Source organism: Ornithodoros turicata, chromosome 1, assembly GCF_037126465.1.
Source record: "Ornithodoros turicata isolate Travis chromosome 1, ASM3712646v1, whole genome shotgun sequence".
Taxonomy (NCBI): Eukaryota; Metazoa; Arthropoda; class Arachnida; order Ixodida; family Argasidae; genus Ornithodoros; species Ornithodoros turicata.
The window spans coordinates 94,792,570-94,811,792 of NC_088201.1; the positions used below are offsets into that span (position 1 = coordinate 94,792,570).

General features: G+C 46.5%; 1 protein-coding gene across 1 annotated transcript; it reads right to left on the bottom strand.

Moving 5' to 3' along the window:
• Nucleotides 1–5,694: 5,694 nt before the first annotated feature.
• LOC135379094 (uncharacterized protein K02A2.6-like) lies at nucleotides 5,695–9,831 on the bottom strand. The gene has a single exon (XM_064612351.1). It carries the CDS (start codon nucleotides 9,829–9,831, stop codon nucleotides 5,695–5,697), a length of 4,137 nt encoding a protein of 1,378 aa, XP_064468421.1.
• Nucleotides 9,832–19,223: the final 9,392 nt, after the last annotated feature.

Here is a 19,223-nt window from a genome sequence, read left to right on the forward strand (position 1 = left end):
ACGCTAGAGCGATATTTCAGTTCCCAGAGTTAAGAGATCTTGACGTCACCTTTCCAATGAAAGTTTCCGCAATTCGATCTGTCTCGTAGTTCAGCCACAAAACCTATGCAAAGTTCACATAGAAAACAGGGGGGGGGGGGGGTATGTCCTCTTAAATTGATGTTTTTATTTATCTATTTATCTCGGGAACATGATGACATACATATATATAAAGAACAGCCTCAGAAGACATAAAACGAAACAGAACACTTAAAGGCTTACGCAAACATGAAGAACCGAATACGAACAGTACCAAAATTAATCTGACCGAATGCAGTCTAGTATGTGCAACGCAGAATAACTGCGTTTGAGCGGACATAGTTCTTAATAGAGATTCTCAACCGGAATTCTGCGAAACTTTTCCTGAGATTCCGCGGAACTGTCGAGTTCCCGCAAGTGCAACTTGAGTGCGCACCAGTGCTCGCCCCAAGTCTCCTAGGCCTACCTTGGTGCTAATTGTTGGCGTAGGAATGGGCACAGGCATCGCTGAACAGCCGCGGCTGACGCTCGTTGCAAAAAGACCAAGCAGATATACCATCAAGCATTCCGTAGTAGTTTGTTTGTCGAAGTCGTGCTGCCTCCCACCATCGCGGGTTCATTTGGACAACATAACTGCTGGTCCAAGGAAGAATAGCTTCGAACACATACGCAATTCGTGCTACCAGAAGCAAGCTACTGTGATATTACTGAATAAGTTTGTTTTCTCTGAAGAAATTCTTCAGTCCGAAAAAATGCAGTTCAGCAGTACACTGTAGTTAGTAAAATCAACTTCGAGTTCACACTGACGACAGATAAACCCTGGCTGTGCTAGAACATTTGCCGCGATGTAAACCTCATACATGACAGGCGCCTGGAATACCTACAGCATATGTCAAACTATAGCTAATGTGATGCAAAATAAAGCGACTGGCGGCATAGTCGTACTCAATATTTGAAATAATCGTAGCTGTCTATGAAAAACGCCACTTATTCTACGTTAGAAAATTTCTTCGGTCTTCCTTGCTTTTTTAATTAACCTAACGTAACGTTTCAGCTTAACGGCGCTAACACACAAGGAGAAAACATCGAAGATAATGGTGGTCTCATCGGTGCCTTCCTTGTAAGAGCCATCTTCTAACGGTTCCAACGTCGTGGAAAGTTCGTATTTATAGAAGGGGCAAATTGTTAGAGCCCTTCTTTTGCAGACGTACAAAGAACTTCTTCGCGAAGGACATGATTACGAAGATTTAACCCGGCCTGGCCTCGAAAACGTGACGGGTGACCAAATGTTTTCGTATGCTGCGGTAAGGATTTATTAGAGCATGCGATCATATATATGGACTTAATCACCACAAAAATAGGAGGCTTTGCAAGAATTATATGATCTGTAGAAGCACCCTCTACGCAAGTCTGCGCAAAAACGAGCGTTAAGACTTTCAGCAGGGTACCGATGGATGAATTAATCTGACTTGACGAAGAGTAGTACACATACTCGGGAAAGCGACAACAAAAGGAACATATATTATGGCTACGTTTCTAAGCACGCAACCGTTGGGAAGTAATGGAAGTGATGATGATTTGGGTTTTTTTTGGCGCAAAAGCTACTAGGGCTAGTAATGGAAGTGGTGATGGTGGCGGTAGTCCTAAGGAAAGAGCACGCCGTTGTCGGCATCGCAAAGGTGGACAATGTCACGACTAACGCTTTGTGGGAATGTGCGTCCCGACTTCTAAGGGAGCAGTGCCGACATATCCCTGACAGCATCTGAGGAAAACCTAGGAAAAACCGCAGACAGCAAAGCCGGCTCCGGGATTTGAGACACGAGAAAACACAGCACGCGGCTAGTCCTGTGCTTTCTCCTTGCAGTATGGCTTGCAGTATGCTCTGTGTATGTCAGTATGCGACTCTGTTCTCTTCTCTCCTCCAACACAAACAAAGTGAAGTGTATAGATATTACACCAAGAAGGAAAGTACACCTGACTCTGAAAATATACAAATCACAACAGTTAAACGAGCCTAGAACGCCCCGAAAAAAAAAAAAAAAAGTGCCGGGAAGAGTAAAAATTACGATTCCGTGCCCTGAGACACAGATTCGCACGAAAAGTACGCGTGCAGCGCGCAGTCCAGGGGCGCGTTCCTCGTCACTTCTTATTTTCGCAAGCTCGCCTTTGTTCCGCCCTCGTCAGCGATATGCCAGAGGTCGTCAAAATGCAGTGGTCCAAGCGAAAAGATGGTGGTGGTGGAACAGCTTGACGTAGTTGGCAAGCTTAGGCGGGCAACGTCAAGACTACACTCTTAAACCCGTACCTTTTATTGTAACTTTTAGAAACATGTAACTTCTGTATAGACGGAGATTTCGAGATTTCTTATAGGTTACACCACTGTAACGTATATTTAGAGGTTAAAAGCGACCAAGGTCATGTCTTTACAACGCGAATAGAAGTTACATCTCGGAAAAAACAAAAACAGCTTGTTGTAACTTATAAATGTACCCTCTACTCCGACACTGTAACTTCTAAGCGAAATCTCCAACGATAATCTCTTTGTTAGTTTCTTATCGTTTGTTTTCGTTTTGTTTTTCAGCATAATGCCGCGTTTCAGCCTCCCATTCGAGACGACAGTTGCGAATCTACGCTGTTATTTTTTATCTGTTTCAGCGTCACCTATACGTCAACTACATGTTATCAATGCTGTATGAACACAGATTATAAGTTTGCAGTCTGAAATACTGATAGTATGTTTCTTTCTAAAGGGTGGAAAACAATTGTCAATGCCGCAACCAACAAGATTTTCGATTTCGCTGCGTAGCCGAGCCTGGTCTAGGTCTATCCACACTGAGAGCGGTTTCCTTGAAACGCTTAACGCTCGTCGTCCGTCCGTTAACAAGTGTAATCTGTTTTAATCAGTGGTTTTATCATAGTATCGTCAGGAACAACGGAAAAGCTAGATGTCGCTAGCAAACAAGTATATTTTCGGTGTTCTCAGGGGAAAGTGTAGTGAGTGCGAAGATTGCAAAGAATATATAACCGAAAACGAACGTCACCACCGCAGCCCTAATTCACACACTTCATACACTGGGTAAGTGTACATTTTGTGCTAGGTACGTGCGTTATTTTGATAGCAAGAGCTCTTAGCGCAGGTTTGTTGTGATTATGGCAAGCGTTTTGCGGTCCTGCATATGAACGCCACTTACGCTTGCTACTTTTCTGCTCTTACTTGGTCGCCAAGTCAATACACCGGCGTGCATTTTGCGAGCTGCGGATATATGCATCGAGATATATAATTCGCAGCTTCCTACTTGTTGTATTCTTACGATATTCTAAGACTCAATCGCGGAGTGAACGCCTTCCCGCATTTATGCTGCTTTGTACCTTGTGCTTTGTACGGATTTGAATGGTTCCGTAAATGCTACTCTCATTGCCCAAACTTTTGTTCCCAGGATCCCACATGCAGGTTCACATACCGTCACCAGCGCAATGCAGTACCTCACAAACTCGTCCCAGAGCGCCTCCAACGCTGATAACGCAGTAATGTAGTGTCTCCTGCGTTACTGTACACTCACATTCCTCAAGGTTGTGTGCGTTTTATGTAATACTGTATTGCCATTTGCGCTCGCCTCTGCAACACGAATGTGGAATAAATTTTTTTCTGCTGCAGTTCTCCATTTCGTTGGGTCTGTTCAGCTTAGCAAACATAGGTCAGTTATTTTGACTCGCTAGCTTCCTCGCACTTTTATGCATTGCTTCTCACTTAGAAGATAGTTCTTTTTTCCACGTACATGGTAAAGCGACCATGGTTTCTCCTCACACCAGAATCGCACTTGTGGACAATGTGTCACCTCTCGACAGACTTCTGTTTTTGTAATATACATATGTTCAAGATCTCCTTTTCTGCTGGTTCATTTTGGTACCTTGGTGTGTTCTGTAAATGTCTGTCCATATCCCACGCATAGGGTGTTTGTTTTTATTCGCATCACACCAGCGCTCATTTGACAGGTGGGTTATGTTAATTTTCGCAAATTAACCCATCCGTAGTTACAAACATTTCCGACATTTCCTGACGCATGTGTTTGTAACTACGGATCGACTAATTAGCAAAGATTCACATAACCCACCTGCCAAATGAGCGCTACTCCGTTGCGAATAAAAATGAACATCCTGTATAAAAAGCCGCACGTTGGCGTAACCTTTACGGGCAGGTGCTGGATTGAAGGCCGTAACCTCTAATTAGTGGGTTTCCTTGTAACTTTTATAAAAGGTGTCACTCAGAGGGTACCTTGTAGCTTCTGAAATAGAGGGTAAAATATTGCGATTTTTTACCCTTTACTAAAGGGTACGGAGTTAAGAGTGTATCGCAGGAGAGACCGAGCGTCCTGGGCCGACTGCACAGAGAACTGTGGCGACATTTGTATTACAGCGTCTGAGGAAAACCCAGTGAAAACACGCACATGGAGTACAGCCAGTGCCCGTATTCGAACCCTAGTCTCCAGCGTGGAATGCCATCACCGCAACTACTACGTCACGACCACCTGATCAAGTAAAAACGAAGAAAAGGTCATGGCTTTGTAGTGGCTCAATTGTCGCCTCAGCCAACACCACCTAGATAGAGATGGTCTCTTCATAGCTCCGTGACGTCAACACATCCCGTGCGACGGGAATACAACGTGGCGTCCGCTTGCTGTGGTTGTGTTCGGCAGAGATGCTATTTTGAAGACGAGTTTACCCGTTTTTTCGATGTGAAACAGCGAACCGGCGTGTACTTTCGAAGAATGGGGTTCTACTGGAGCATTTGTGCTCTTAACATACGAAATAATTGCGTACACAGCGGCAAAACGAGCCACTTACAGTTTCTTTTGTTACGAGTATACGAAAGCACGAACGAAGGTGAGTTGAACAGCTTACCCTGCTGGAATAAGTAGGCATGATCCCATCGACTTCTTCCCGCAATTCTAATGAGATTCAATCAGAAATCAGACTGCTAATTCATTCAACGTGTAAAAGCCCACTATTTGTCATTGACTGAATTGGAAGTTAAGAAGAGAAGCTGCTTTCGCGAAACCGTGGTCCGCCGTGCTGTGTGGCGAGGACTACATCAACGTAAGGAACCAATTCAACGAATTGGTTTAATGGGTGCCAAAGAAAAACGCTGATTTCCAATTGACTTAATGAGATCGGGTATGTTGTGTATTACAGACTGCATCAATCGAAGGAATGAGGAACTAGCCTATGGGTATCAATGAGAAACTGCTTTCCCATTGATTTGATGGGATCCAACATGTTGCATGGCTGCTAAAACAATAAGTGAAAAACCAGTTTCTGAAGGAACGAGCTTAATAGTGACCAACGGTACATCTCACTCTCAAATTACGTAATATGATTAGGAAGAACGCCGTACGTCCGTGTAGAAATTCGACAAATTCGAAACTAATTCGAGAACGCGTCCAATTTGTCGTGGTCCAGCGTGTGCAGATCTGAGGACAGAAGCCAAGGAGACGACCAGCCGGTAGAACAGCAGAACATTTAATGACGTTACCAGCATTCACCAGCTCGCGCTAGTCCACGACAACGAGCGAGTCTCGTTGTCGTCGTCTATTGTACATATACGACATCTCCCCCTTTTAGCACAGCAAACCCATGTGTTCATTTCAGGTGACACACACAAAACACTGCACCCCTCCGCTAGTAGCCGTAGCGATCAGGCTGCTTCACAGTTCGACCGTACCGCGTGGTACCTATACTTTTCTGAGGCGGTACCGGTGGCTTCAACGTCGTCGGCTGTGCCATCGCCCCCTCCTGAAGATGTTGCTTCGTCCGTCTGGTTACCCCCGACGAAGTCTGGACCATATACGACCTTGGCGTTGGTCCCTCAGTGCAGACAGTTCCGTGCGCTGCTGCCCCTGCGAAGATTCGCACTGCCGTGTTGCTACGTAGCTCCGGGCGCTCCTTGGTCCGGTGTCGCTTGTTATAGGAAGCCGCACGAACGGCTTGCTCCCGTTTGTACCTCCGGCGGTACTTCCGCAGGTGTGGCCATGAAGGAGTCAGCGTAGTAGGCAGGACAGGTACATTGGAACGGAGCTGGCGTCCCATCAGTAGTTCAGCTGGCGTGTAACCGCATGCACCCGGCGTTGTGCGGTAAGCGAGTAGTGCTTGATGCAAGTCCGGCGACCTCGCCATGAGGGACTTTGCAGTTTGCACAGAGCGCTCAGCTTGTCCATTGCTTTGTGGGTAGTATGGGCTGGATGTTATGTGCGTACTCCCGCACGCTGCCAGGAACCGTCGAAATTCGGATGATGGAAACTGGGGCCCATTGTCTGAGCGTACCACTTCTGGCATGCCGTAGCGAGCGAACATTGGTCTGAGCTCTGCAATCAAGTCCGACGATGTGGTCGTTCTGAGGTGTGAGACCTCGAAAAACTTTGAGAAGTAGTCTACGACCACAAGGTAGTTTTGTCGATTTTCGTGGAATATATCCATGCCAATCACCTGCCACGGCCGTTCTGGTAGAGGCGTTTGAAGCAAGGGTTCTGTTGTGGGCTTTCTGTGCATCTGGCAGATGGGACACCTCTTGATGAAGTCATGAAGGTGCTGACTGATGCCCGGCCACCATGCAGCTTCCCTAGCTCTTGCCCGGCACCTCGTAATGCCTTGGTGGCCGGTGTGCAGATGGGTCATCACCTCGTGTCGAAGCGCTGCCGGAATGACAAGCCGAGTTCCTCTCAGCAGGAGGCCGTCGATCGGTGCCAGTTCATCGGCCACGGTGACGTATTTTCGGCACTCTTCGGTGAGGACGGTTACTGACGGCCACTGCGTGCTGCAGTACTCCATCACGAGGCTGAGTGTTGCGTCTTGCGGTAGCGATTCCCTTATGCGTGTCAGCATGTCGGACGAAGCAGGCAGTAGATCCAGAGCGAGAGCCTCGTATTCTTTGAGTTCCCTTGCGAGAGTAAAGTCCTCGGCCCAGTTGCTCGTCAAGGGGTTTCTGGAGAGTACGTCGGCTGTGAAAAGCTGCTTCCCCGGTACGTGCGTGATGGTGAAGTCGTACTCCAACGTACGGAGCCGCAAGCGCTGGAGGCGAGGGGTCAGCTCGTCCAACCTCTTCGCCGAGAAGATCGGCACCAGCGGCTTGTGGTCCGTCTCGACGTGAAACTGCAGCCCCAAGACGTACATGCGAAATTTGTCGCATGCCCAGACGATTGCAAGTGCTTCTTTTTCCACTTGGGCGTAGCGCTGTTCTGCCTCGCTCAATGCCCGTGATGCGTACGCGACTGGACGCCGATGTCCGTCTGTCTCTTCCTGCAGCAGTACTGCGCCGAGGCCATAGGACGATGCGTCGACAGATAGTGTGATTGGCCGTTCCGGCGAGTAAAAGGCGAGGACCGGCGTTCTTGTGAGGTCGTCCTTAATGCTCTCAAACGCTTGTTGTTGTCGAGGGCTCCACAGCCACGCAGCGTCCTGCGACAGGAGGTCGCGTAATGGCTTGGTCTTCTCCGCTAGCCCAGGTAGGGACTTCATGAGGTGGTTCACCATGCCGAAAAATGATCGTAGCTCCGCTACATTTCTCGGCGGTGGCAGACGACGAACTGCCTCTGTTTTCGCAGGGTCCGCGGATATACCCTCTGCATCCAGGATGTGGCCGAGGAACTCTATCCTGGTTTTTCGAAACTGACACTTTTGTGGGTTGAGTGTCACACCCGCTTTGGCTAGCGTCTTCAGCACGGCTTCCAGGCGCTGGTCGTGTTCGGCTTGGTCTTTGCCGTAGATCAGAATGTCGTCCATATGGCAGGACGTGCCTTCCAAGCCCTCCAAGATGCGTAGCATCTCCCTCTGGAAAAATTCGGGCGCTGTGGAGATTCCGAACGGCAGTCGCAGAAACCTGTATCGCCCGAACGGCGTGATGAACGTGGTCAACTCGGAGCTTGGTGGGGAAAGTGGCACCTGCCAATACCCTGCGTTTGCGTCAAGCTTGCTGAAGAGCTTGGCACCGCTGATATGGCATAAATTCTCCTCCACCGTTGGCATGATAAGCCTCTCGCGCATGACTTGTTTGTTCAGTTCTGCGTAGTCTACGCAGATGCGCAGTTTCCCATCCTTCTTCTTTGCTACGACCATCGGCGCACACCAAGCTGTAGGGCGGTCGACTTGGTGGATAACTCCGAGACCCTCCATCCGCTTTAATTCTGCCTGCACGCTGGGCAACAGGGGGATGGGCACCCTCCTGGGATAATTCACTGCGTGTGGCTTTGCACCTGCGACTAGCTTGATGTCGTATGCCGTATTCATATGGCCTAACGGTCCGAACAACTTCTTGTACTTGGATGCAATGGGGTCGCTTGTAGAGCTTTCTTCCACTGCCAGTATTTGCGGGAGCACGTTGAGTGACTGGATGGCCGGACGCCCGAGAAGCGTATGCTGTAGGTGTCGGACGACAAAAACGTCCTGACGGGTTGTCCGTCCATTCCATGTTATGTCGACTTTGAGCTGTCCCACTGTGTCGATCTTCGACCTTCCCGGCCCGTATAGCACCTTAGTAGGCCGTGTCACGCACGACAGATCCTTGGGCGGCAGAGCTGATGCCGGTATAGCTGTCACATCCGCTCCTGTATCCACTTTAAACCGGATGTCGGTTTCCTGGACCCGCGCTGTGATAAACCAGGGATCAGTGGTGGGTGACTTGTTGCTGATCGTGCCTAAGAAGACTTCCTCCAAGACGGTCTTGGGAGTTGGTCCCCGAGAGGGGCCAGGACGCTTTGCGCGGGACTGTTTCCCTGGCTCGTTGGTCTTTCGCGACTGGCAGACCGTTGCGAAATGTCCAAGCTTCTGGCAAAGGATGCACTGCTTCCCTTGTGCCGGACACTGTGCTCTTTCGTGTGGCTGCGCTGACCCACACCATCGGCAGGCGCTCCGTTGCTGAACGCTTTGCCCAGCTGAGTGACGAGGGGTGGGTCGGCGAGTCCGTCGAGAGTTGTTGGTTCCCTGGCAGGGATGTTGAGTTACCGCGTCCAGCGCAGGCGTGGTTGTCGAGGAAGACAGACCATTTCCCCGAACAACAGGCTGTTGGCCCTTCACCGTTTCCGACTGGCGAGCCGTGTTGACTGCTTTCTCCAAAGTCAGATTAGCGTCCAACTGAAGCTTCTCGCTCAAATTCTTGTCCCGGAGTCCGACTACTAACCGGTCTCGGATAAGTTCGTCCTTCAGGGATCCGAAGTCGCAGCTCTCTGCCAGACGATGTAAATCCGTCACGAATTCCTCGACGGCCTCATGTTCTAGCTGGCTGCGCTGGTTGAAGCGCGCGCGTTCGAAAATGACGTTGCGCCTCGGAATGAAGTGCTTCTCGAAACGCGACTTCAGCTTGTTGTAGTCCTTTGCTTCCTCATCGTCGAGACGTAGAGAGACCAGGACGTCCTCCGCTTCGCTTCCCATGGCGTACAGAAACGTATTGATCTGCGTGTCGGCATTCTGGTTCTGGAGGCCCGATATGACGCGGTACCGCTCCCACCTCACAATCCACCGTTTCCAACTCTCGGGGTGGCGGAAGTCGAACCGCTCGGGGAGTTCGATCGCGAAGGGGTTGAAGGAGGAGGACGTGTGCGGTACCGTCGACGTGGCAGAAGTTCCCGGAGTCGGCTCGTCGTTCGACATGGGTATGCAGAAGTGCTGCGCCAGCAACTCGCGGCAGTATTGTAGGCTGAGACGTGGGATCAGTAGCCACTGACCGCTGCCACCATGTCGTGGTCCAGCGTGTGCAGATCTGAGGACAGAAGCCAAGGAGACGACCAGCCGGTAGAACAGCAGAACATTTAATGACGTTACCAGCATTCACCAGCTCGCGCTAGTCCACGACAACGAGCGAGTCTCGTTGTCGTCGTCTATTGTACATATACGACACAATTCAAACAAATGAAATTCCAGAATACGCATCGTATCAAAAATATTGCAAGTGAAATTTGAATGAAAATTTGAAATTAAAATTTATTCCGAACAAATCAACTGAGGAGGCGAGCAGACCGTTGGTCGCGATGTCGCCAAGAGGACGCGTTGTAACACATTTCCGCGCCGCACCGCATAGTGGCTCGTCCGAGTTGAAAATAGTTCGCGTTAGTTCAAATGTTTGTGTATATCGTCAAAAGTACATGTGTCGTGGTACCTTGGTGCTACACCTCTTACTAAGCTATTGTTGTGCATTCCGCGCAAGATTCAGTGCATGTATGTGGAAGCGTTCCCGGGAGTCACCAACGGATTAATGAGTATCTCACGAAATGTTGGGGTGGTAGGATCCACGCTGTCGCTCGCAGGCAGTTGGCGTCATTCGGGCTTCACTTTGTGGATTTTATCCGTTTCTGAGGTATGTAGCCGATTTGTCACGTATTCCCGTTCTTTCATCGCAGTTTTTTTTTTTTGCCCCTGCTCGTAGGCATTACGTCTGTTGATGGGAGAGACGTGCAGTCAGTTTGTAGCCACCCGCGCTGTGTGCATCGGTATGTAATATATTTTGACGCTGACATGCTGCTGTTCCAGTATATTTTACATGGACTTTTGAAATGGTCCCAGTAAACCATATATGTCTCAGAAACGTCCACACGATATCCCACTTGGGATTTTGGGATATCCCAGGGACTAGGCTGAATAGCCCGTTGACGTCTCTGGGACAGACAGAGGACCCGTATTTCTCCCACATTTGCTGATCCAGGGAAGGCTCCAGGAATGTCTCTCAGGGATATTTGGACATATAGAGGACATATCAGGACGTATTATTATTGTTGTATTTTGTAGCTTTTTTGCAATTTTTACTTATTCTACGGAAAATACTACTCTGCAACAGAGAAGATCGTATCAACGAACTCTTGTTTATTGAACACAAACCAAGTACAGTGATGTTACATGCACTGTAAGAAACGCTCTCTCTAATAGTACAAAGTATGATATTACAACATAAATAGGCTAATTATTAACAATATAGGGTGACACGGATAAGACGCATAATAAGACAATAATGGTCATAATAATAATAATCACGTGATAGCTACGCCACTTCGCAACCGTCATCCCTGAAAGATAACCAATAACATAGTTAATTGCATCTATTGGGATAGCAGCTCAAACACTGCCATAAATAGGCGTAAAGAACAGACACTGTGCAAAAAGTGGGAACAAATGCAAGACAGTGACTTACCGCAGTTTCTCTTGCAGTATAGATGGTTACATGCGGAAGCAGCCTAATCACTGGCAGACCCAAGCGACGTCTTCCGGTTTATGCCTGGCTCTTCAGTGTTGTAGAGATACCAGTAACTTTACACATGTGAGGCTATCCATGGTTGTGTGTGGATACTGTAAAACAGTCATGTTTTATTAATCTAGAGTCACATCGCGTCCATGTGACATTTAAGAAAGATAAGCGGTCATGCAAAAAACAAGGAACTTTGAAAAACAGTGCAGTCAAACGTGAAAACATAACTCCATCCTTTACATGAAAGACAACTGTAGTATCTACTAGCAGGCTGCGCATAGTTAATAGAACTTGCTTCACCATTGCTTTCATCATCCCCAATCAAATCCTGAATCAAAGAGATGTGAAGAATTGGACTTGCACTTTGTACCTGTACACACACAATCTCACACGGTTCCGCCGTTCGCATGAGTTCGTCAGTGATACGCACCAGACTCCGCAGGTAAAGCAAACTACAGCTGTTTACTCAGATACAAAGCTGTCATTGCTCCACACCTCTACCACATGTGATTGTTGAAAAAACAACAACGCACAAATCTTAAGTGAGGCAAAAGGTAGAACGAACTCACCTTAACTGCAAAGCCGCAGAACAAAGGAACGCTAGCTCTCGCACACCACGGCAATCGTTGTTATGCACAACGTAGTTGTTCGACGTACTGGCCAGTACTGCCTCGATGCTCCCGATATTCCAGTACAAAATACGCACGATGCTGAGGTTCCAAAGACCCTTCCGTGTGACATGTCATATCCTACCGAACCGCTACGACGATGCACCTCGCCTGTTTGAAACGGCGGTTGGAGAATGTCGATGGCGATGAGGCAGACGTCGTTACGCTTCGGCTCGCGCTTGTTGGGAACTTCATTCTTGTTATATCACTCAACATACCTGACCGATCATTATAATTCCCGTGGAAAAGGTAAAATATGTTTTTTTCTCTTTCTCTTTTGTTTATTGACTATGGTGCGATACGTGATGAGTCGTTACAAATATGATTAGAAAACGTATGGATATGATGGCATAAAATCAATATTATTATTATGAGGAAAGAGTGAGATAAGTACCACATCAAACAGGCCTTCCTCTACATGCGAACGGCACGTGAACAAATTGGGTGCGCAGTATGTTGAGTAAAGACGCAACGACTTTTCCGTTCGTGATAAAAGTTGACAATATGTCGAAGGTACAATATAGAACCCACGCAAATATTTGCTGCGCAAATCTTTCGTTGAGTGGCTCTTGGAAAATCAACGTTGTTCTTTATGTTCACAATCCACCATTGACCAGGTACAGTTGAAATAGCGTTGATTCAGCACTATCTATCTATACATACAACATTGCTCAACATTAGTCAACATTAGACAACGTGCATTCTACGTTACACCAATAGTCGGTGTTGAACAGCAGCTTATTCTGTGAGAGCTTTTTATTTGTTCAGTTGTACATGCCTGAAGTGAGACGTGATTTATTTAAGGATAGTTTATAACCTTTTTATGCAAAAAATGAAATTGCCACGTCTGAGAATGCTGGAAATGGCTGTTATCGACACAATAAATCCTTGTAAGGTAAAGAAATGTCATTGTTGTGATATTCGTTGTATATCCACAGAATATTCACTGGGGGATATTTGTGACGTCTCATGGTGGATATACAGCGGACGTTGTGAAGATACGCGTGACATCTGTGACGTGTGAGACCAATTTGGGAGGTCTGTGGGATATTGATGGTTTGCTGGGGTATTTCTTGAAGGTCATGGTCTACGACGCGGCTGGCATAAGGGCGTCGGCGTTTGCAGCAGGTGGTCAAAACGGAATTTTACCGAACTTGGATGGCATTAATTTTCACGCCAGAAAGGCAAGCGGGACGGGGCATCGCCAATCACTTACGAAACACAAAAGAACCCAGTGGCATTGAGTTCGTCAAGATTTTCGTCGGCGCTGTTTGGATGAATTTTCTCATTATGGATTTATGTTGTGTGTGTTGAGTATGGACAGTATGCTTTCAAAACATTTAAGTGTTGAATCAAGTTCCTACTCTTGTTGTTTACTATGTCTTGCCAGCGATTTTCAATTGACTGATAAATATTCACACTTATACAAAGCATCTGAAATAACTTTCACCTTTGTATCTGCCACTTGTAATATTTTCATATCTACTGCATTGTTATGTGTGTAAGAATAAATGTTAACGCAGAAACGGCATCTAGTGTAACTCCTTTTTAGAGCAAAAACATGCTCTCTGCTCATTTCATGCAGTAGAATCGCATGCTACTGCACATTTAACAGGTGCATCGGTAATCAAAATTTCAAGGTAACTTTAATGGGAAAATCTTTGCTGCGGCACATTGGACCAATGGGAAACTCACTGGCCTGCACTGGGTGTGATTGAGTGTGGTTCCACTTCATCCCCATTGATATTTACAGTGCTTTCTCATGGAAACCCACTAGATTCCCGTTGTTTTCAATATGGTATTGGCCCAAAATTATCGATTCGGAATGGGAAATTTTGGTCACTCTAATAGAGAATTTTGAATGCGATATCCACTTAAACAGAATGAGATTTCTGGGCTATTTTGAATTGGACTGTTTCCAGCAGGGACTCGTTTGTACTCGTGTAGCTTTGAATACTTCTTCCAGAAGAGTTCTAAAATGGTCTGTCAACAACAGACTTCGAAATACGTGCAAAAGTTGTACTTTGTAGCGTACAGCTTGGGACAAAAGTTTACGGAACACGCCACTGGCGTATTTCTTCAATGGAAGGGCATCATGGTAGTTACCAGGAGGAGAGCGAATAAGAAACGGGTGACCACCTCTTTTATCCATCTCTCAGTATGTGTCTCCGCTCCTGGTTGCAGCTATAGCGTGTCACTTCAATGGAGAAATGCGACACCCCGGTATTCCGTAATATTTTCTTCTTAGCTGTACAATTACAATTCTGTTGCTCAATGTTTGTTGCGTTGAGGACCTTAAATGTCAGTCCAACTGCATGCTTTTTTTGCTGTTTCTCTCGAGCGCATAGTAATTTTATAATGCACTAATGATGCTCCGTCAACATTGGTTTCCTGCCAATGCCATTGTAGGTTGGTTAAAAAAAAAACACCTTCCACAGCGTTATTTTGGTTGACCCAGTTGTTGCTTGTTGAGCCAGCTGTTGAAGATATACTTTAGGATGTGAACTGAGTGAAAAAAATGAGTTGGCTTGCCAGTTTGTCTAATGCATTTGAGAAGGTTGTGATATCATTGACTTCCATACCGTCCTGCAGCTGGCATGTCTTGATAGTCTTCAGATAACAGCCTATCAATTGGTGATTCTGACAGATAACCGTGTCTGTGGAGTATCACCCCCTAGAACATGTATGAATAATATAAATAATATAATTTTTTAATAAAAAAATGGCTAGGAAGCAAGTGAGCTAGTGAAAATGATGCATAATGTAAAACCCCGAGACTAGGGAACACGAAAGGACGAGTTGTGTCTGTCCTTTCGTTTCCTTAGTCTCGGGGTTTTACATTATGCATACTTTTTTAGTTGTGACAGCTGTCCAGAATCTGGAGAACTCAGGGTAGTGAACCACATTCAGGAGCTGCTGAAATGATGCACCCATCATTTTCTTTCCTTCTTCATTGACCCAATCATATGATGTTGCAAAGCATTTGCTTCAGTACTCGCTTCCCTTTTTTTTCTTCTCAGGTGCCTCTTGTAACATGCTTGCAGTAGACAAATAACTGGGGCAGGCGGTTAGCACATACACGTCACATCATCTAGTCAGCCATGGGGCTTCAGTTAGACGACGACTTCCTTCTCTGTCTTGGGGTCAACGTAGCCTGATGTTTTTGTGATTGGTTCTGTCTTAAAATGAAGCTCGCAAACCGACGTAGAAATCTTACACTTTTACGACTAATGCTTTGTATGCAGTGCTGTTCTTCACGAACTAAATATGTATTGATATATGTGTGCATCTCCTTATTCTTCTTTATTCTACTTGCAAGGTCCTGCGAGAGTTGAACAAAAAAGAAAGTAGCATGAGCACATTTGGCAGTTTTATTAGTACTTTTGTCCTTGATGATTCAGGAGGATTGAAATTCCTCCGTTTTGGACCTTTGTCACAATTGCCCTGGCACCCGGGCTCGTCGGTTAAGCATGCTACAACGTTAAAAGGCTCGTTCTGTGATGAAATAATCACGCATGCAGTGGAACGCGAGCATCTAGCAATGTAAAATCTCGCGGGGTCACGAGCAGTAGACGAAGTAGCCGGACGGGATTCTGTGATGTCATGGCGCTGGAGAGGGAAGCACGGAGGTCTTCTCCTACCTAGATGGTGTTGTTCCAGCCCGTCGTCGTGCTGCACGAGAGCGCGCGGAGAATGTCATTCTGTTATGTCCTACGTTATCGTACATTGCTGCTTGTCTGTCTTTCGCGATCGCTAAAGCTTCACGAGCATATTGCAAGGCAGGTCTAGTATAACTTAACACTGATATTCAAGTCGAGGCATTTGTACAGACATGGCACGATACATAACAAAATTAATTCAACATACTTCTGCCACCATGCTCGCTTTATTCCCTTTTGATCACATGGTAGCGAAGGCGTCCTGTAGGTGCCGTGTTTGCGTACTGGGTCGTCATCCGCAATGTCTTCCAATTATGACAACATAAAGAGGGCGTTGTAAGATGCCTGACTGCACATGCACGTCCCGTGTAATGTGGAGGAAATGTGACCTCCACCTCTGCTTTACACAGGAGCGAGATTGTTTTTATGAGTTCCATACGATCTAAGTGTAATGTGCAATGGAGCCATGTTACCACATGGTAATAATACCATATCTTTGAACAGTCTAAATAAATTGTTTAGCAAATACATTCCTAGCCTACTTGGATTGTATGCAAGTTTAGTATTGATACACAGTTTACGAAACTAACAAACTTAATTCAACATATTTTTGTCACCATGCTCTCTTTATTCCCTTTGACCACATGGTAGCGAAGGCATTCTATAGGTGCTGTGTTTGCGTACTTGGTCGTCATTCGCAACGTCTTCGTTATTTAAGAGCACGTAAAGACGTATTTGGAGCCAACGTCGAACATGGAACTCATTTTCGTCGTTCACTCTCCTCTCCCAACAGCGACGATCCTAAGCGGAGGGGCTGGCAAGGGACGGCTCTTTGTCCCTCATCCCGCGCAGTGTACACTCTTAAAAATGAACTTCACCGCATAGCACGCTCCTAGCCAACCATTGTCGAGAATGATATCGTTATCTGTCCTGATTTGTTGAAAACGAGAGGCGTACGCCTTTTCTGTGACAATTATGAACAGCATAAGTGTCACAGAAAAGGCGTACGCCTCCCGTTTCCATCAAATCAGGGCAGATAACGATATCATTCGAGATGATGGTTGGCTAAGAGCGTGCTATGCGGTGAAGTTCATTTTTAAGAGTGTACTATGTGGCTCGCCTGCTGCTATGATGACGAGTTGGGTCAACGCATTGCGAATCTGAGATATGACGCGTGAACACGCCCGTGATCATTCAAGGGCAGTGTTGTCCCCGCTACTCAATTTAGGTAGCGAAATACCGCTACCCGCTACCCTATTTAAAAGTAGCGCGATACCGCTACCGCTACAAAAAAAAAAAATAGAGAGTTTTAGTACATCGTACGCTATCGCCTTTGCGTACGGAAGCGATAGCGTTGTTGGTTCTGCGCACTGGGCGAAGCTCGCTTTCTGTTGTGGACGTGCGCAGAACTATCAACGCTATCCCTTGCGTACGCAAAGGGATAGCGTACGATGTACTAAAACTCACTAATGTAGCGCAATTACCCTTCCGCTACTTTCTCGCCGAAGGCGTATGAATATGTGATTCGATACATTCAAAGATATGTGCTCTTGCTGATACTTCGTTTCTTGCGATCAGTGCTTTCTGAAAGTGTACTGGGGAGCCAGTTTGACTTCGTCGAAACTCACATCCCCATTTTTTTCTTTATTCACATCACATCACATCACTTTCTGAAAAAGTCATTACACACTTGCATTGAACTTCGAGAACAGTTGCCGCTCAAAGTTCCCGTCACTGAGCCTAACACGTTTCTTGGTGCGTATCGGCGCAAATACTGAAAAGTCGTTCGGCAGACGCACTTGACGGAATGGCGATATTCAGCCTGAGGAACGCCCTTGGATAACCTTGCTTTAGCGACGGCAAATTAAAGTTATCTGGCACATAGAGGTACTGAGTAAGCTCACGACCAGCTGGATCTGCTGTAGAAGTTGACTCCCCCCCCCCCCAAAAAAAAAAAAAGAAATCATCTGCATGGAGCTTGCTCGTGGATTCCTCGGCGCTCTCACTTGAGGCGACCGAACACCTTAGCACTTCGTTTACGGTGAAGCTGGTTACTTCCTTTCGTTGGTTTTCATCCGTGAGCCATGAGAGCTTGAACCTCAGAATTAAGACAGCAGCGATTTGAAGGCTGTGGTCTGACATGAATCGGTCGAACCTAAAGTGAATACCATGTATCGTTACCGGTTTCGCAGTCGAATACGATACGGAGCATGTAGTAAAATCACCTTTAGACGCTAGAGTCTAGCGTCAAATTTATTTTATTTTGTCCCTCAAAAGTAGTGGAAATTACTTTCCCGCTACAAATAACAAATGTAGCGGAATTACACCTCCGCTACTGAAAAAAGTAGCGATTACAGAAGCGGCGCTACAAGTAGCGCCGCTACGCACAACACTGTTCAAGGGCCTCCCACCTGCGCAGGCGAAGGCGTTCGGAACGATAGCGAACTTTCGGAGCTACGAAATGGCGAGAAACACACCCCGCCGGAGAGCTTCCAATGGGGTTTATTCACATGATGTCGTCCGCAGGAGAGCGCCACAGTCGCTAGCAGATTTGCCGCCATAATGTAGGACCCTCAGGTTTTGACTGTCCAGCTTTACGCACATGACATTCACCGCCGTTCATTTGGTGTTTCAAAGTTATTGTACTGTGTTTATATTAGCTGTACAGCCCACATCAGAGTTAACTTGAACGCCATTCCTTGTACACACACTTGTGTCACGTGTCAGCACTGTTGTGTCTTTCTAATACTGTGACGCAATCCTTTCCAGGCTTGGTGTGAACACCTACGCAATGAGTGGCTGAGACAAGTAATTCAATACGGCACCCACACGCCTCCAAAATACAGGTATTTCCTACAGCGTGACTTTGGTTTCTTTTTGCTCGACAAATTTTCACAAACAGAGACATGTATTATGTTCTATTTATCTTTCTCTTCCAAGGTCACTGTGCCCCTGAGCAACATGGACGAATTTTCTGCAGCGTTTGGCTGCTCAGGAGGCGCACCAAAGGATCAGCGCGAGAAATGTAAACTTTGGTGAACTACATAAATGATTCACATAGCCACGTCGGCATATTACTTTCATTAAAAATAGTTGAATAGTTTAACTGTATGTTTCATAAGTACTCGAGAACACGCGAGCTCAACTGTTAAAGCGCTTTGAATGCATAAAAATGAAATCACTTGTTGCGATAGGTCGGCCGCAGCGCGCCCTTTTAGTTGACAACGGATGCTGAGTGGTAAATAATCGGGAAAATGAACAACATGCACAATTTAACAGTGATTTCAGTAAAAAAAACACTAACATAATATCGTTTTAATAGTATTTTATGGCAGCCTGTTTTCTGTCCTTTACATAATGAAATTTGTGCGTACACACTTCGCTGACGTGTGAAGGAAGCTCGCGAATTGGCAAAGCCGCGTCTACAAAGACTTGGGAGGATGGGGTAACTTCCAATCATCCTGCATACACGGAGCACCCCCAACGAAGGCTACTAACGAACCCAATGTGGGCTATTAAGCTTACATGTTTTCATTACTGGGTAGTTAATTGTGACCGATCATCGGAAACTCTCTTCAGTTTTTGATCATAAGAAACACGCTCGTGCAGTAGCAGCTAGCACACTACATCGCTGGTTGACGTTTCTAGCAAATTTCA

Excerpts from the sequence above, each read along its gene's own strand:
- LOC135379094 (XM_064612351.1), bottom strand. The coding sequence starts at position 9,831 with ATGCTGGTAACGTCATTAAATGTTCTGCTGTTCTACCGGCTGGTCGTC.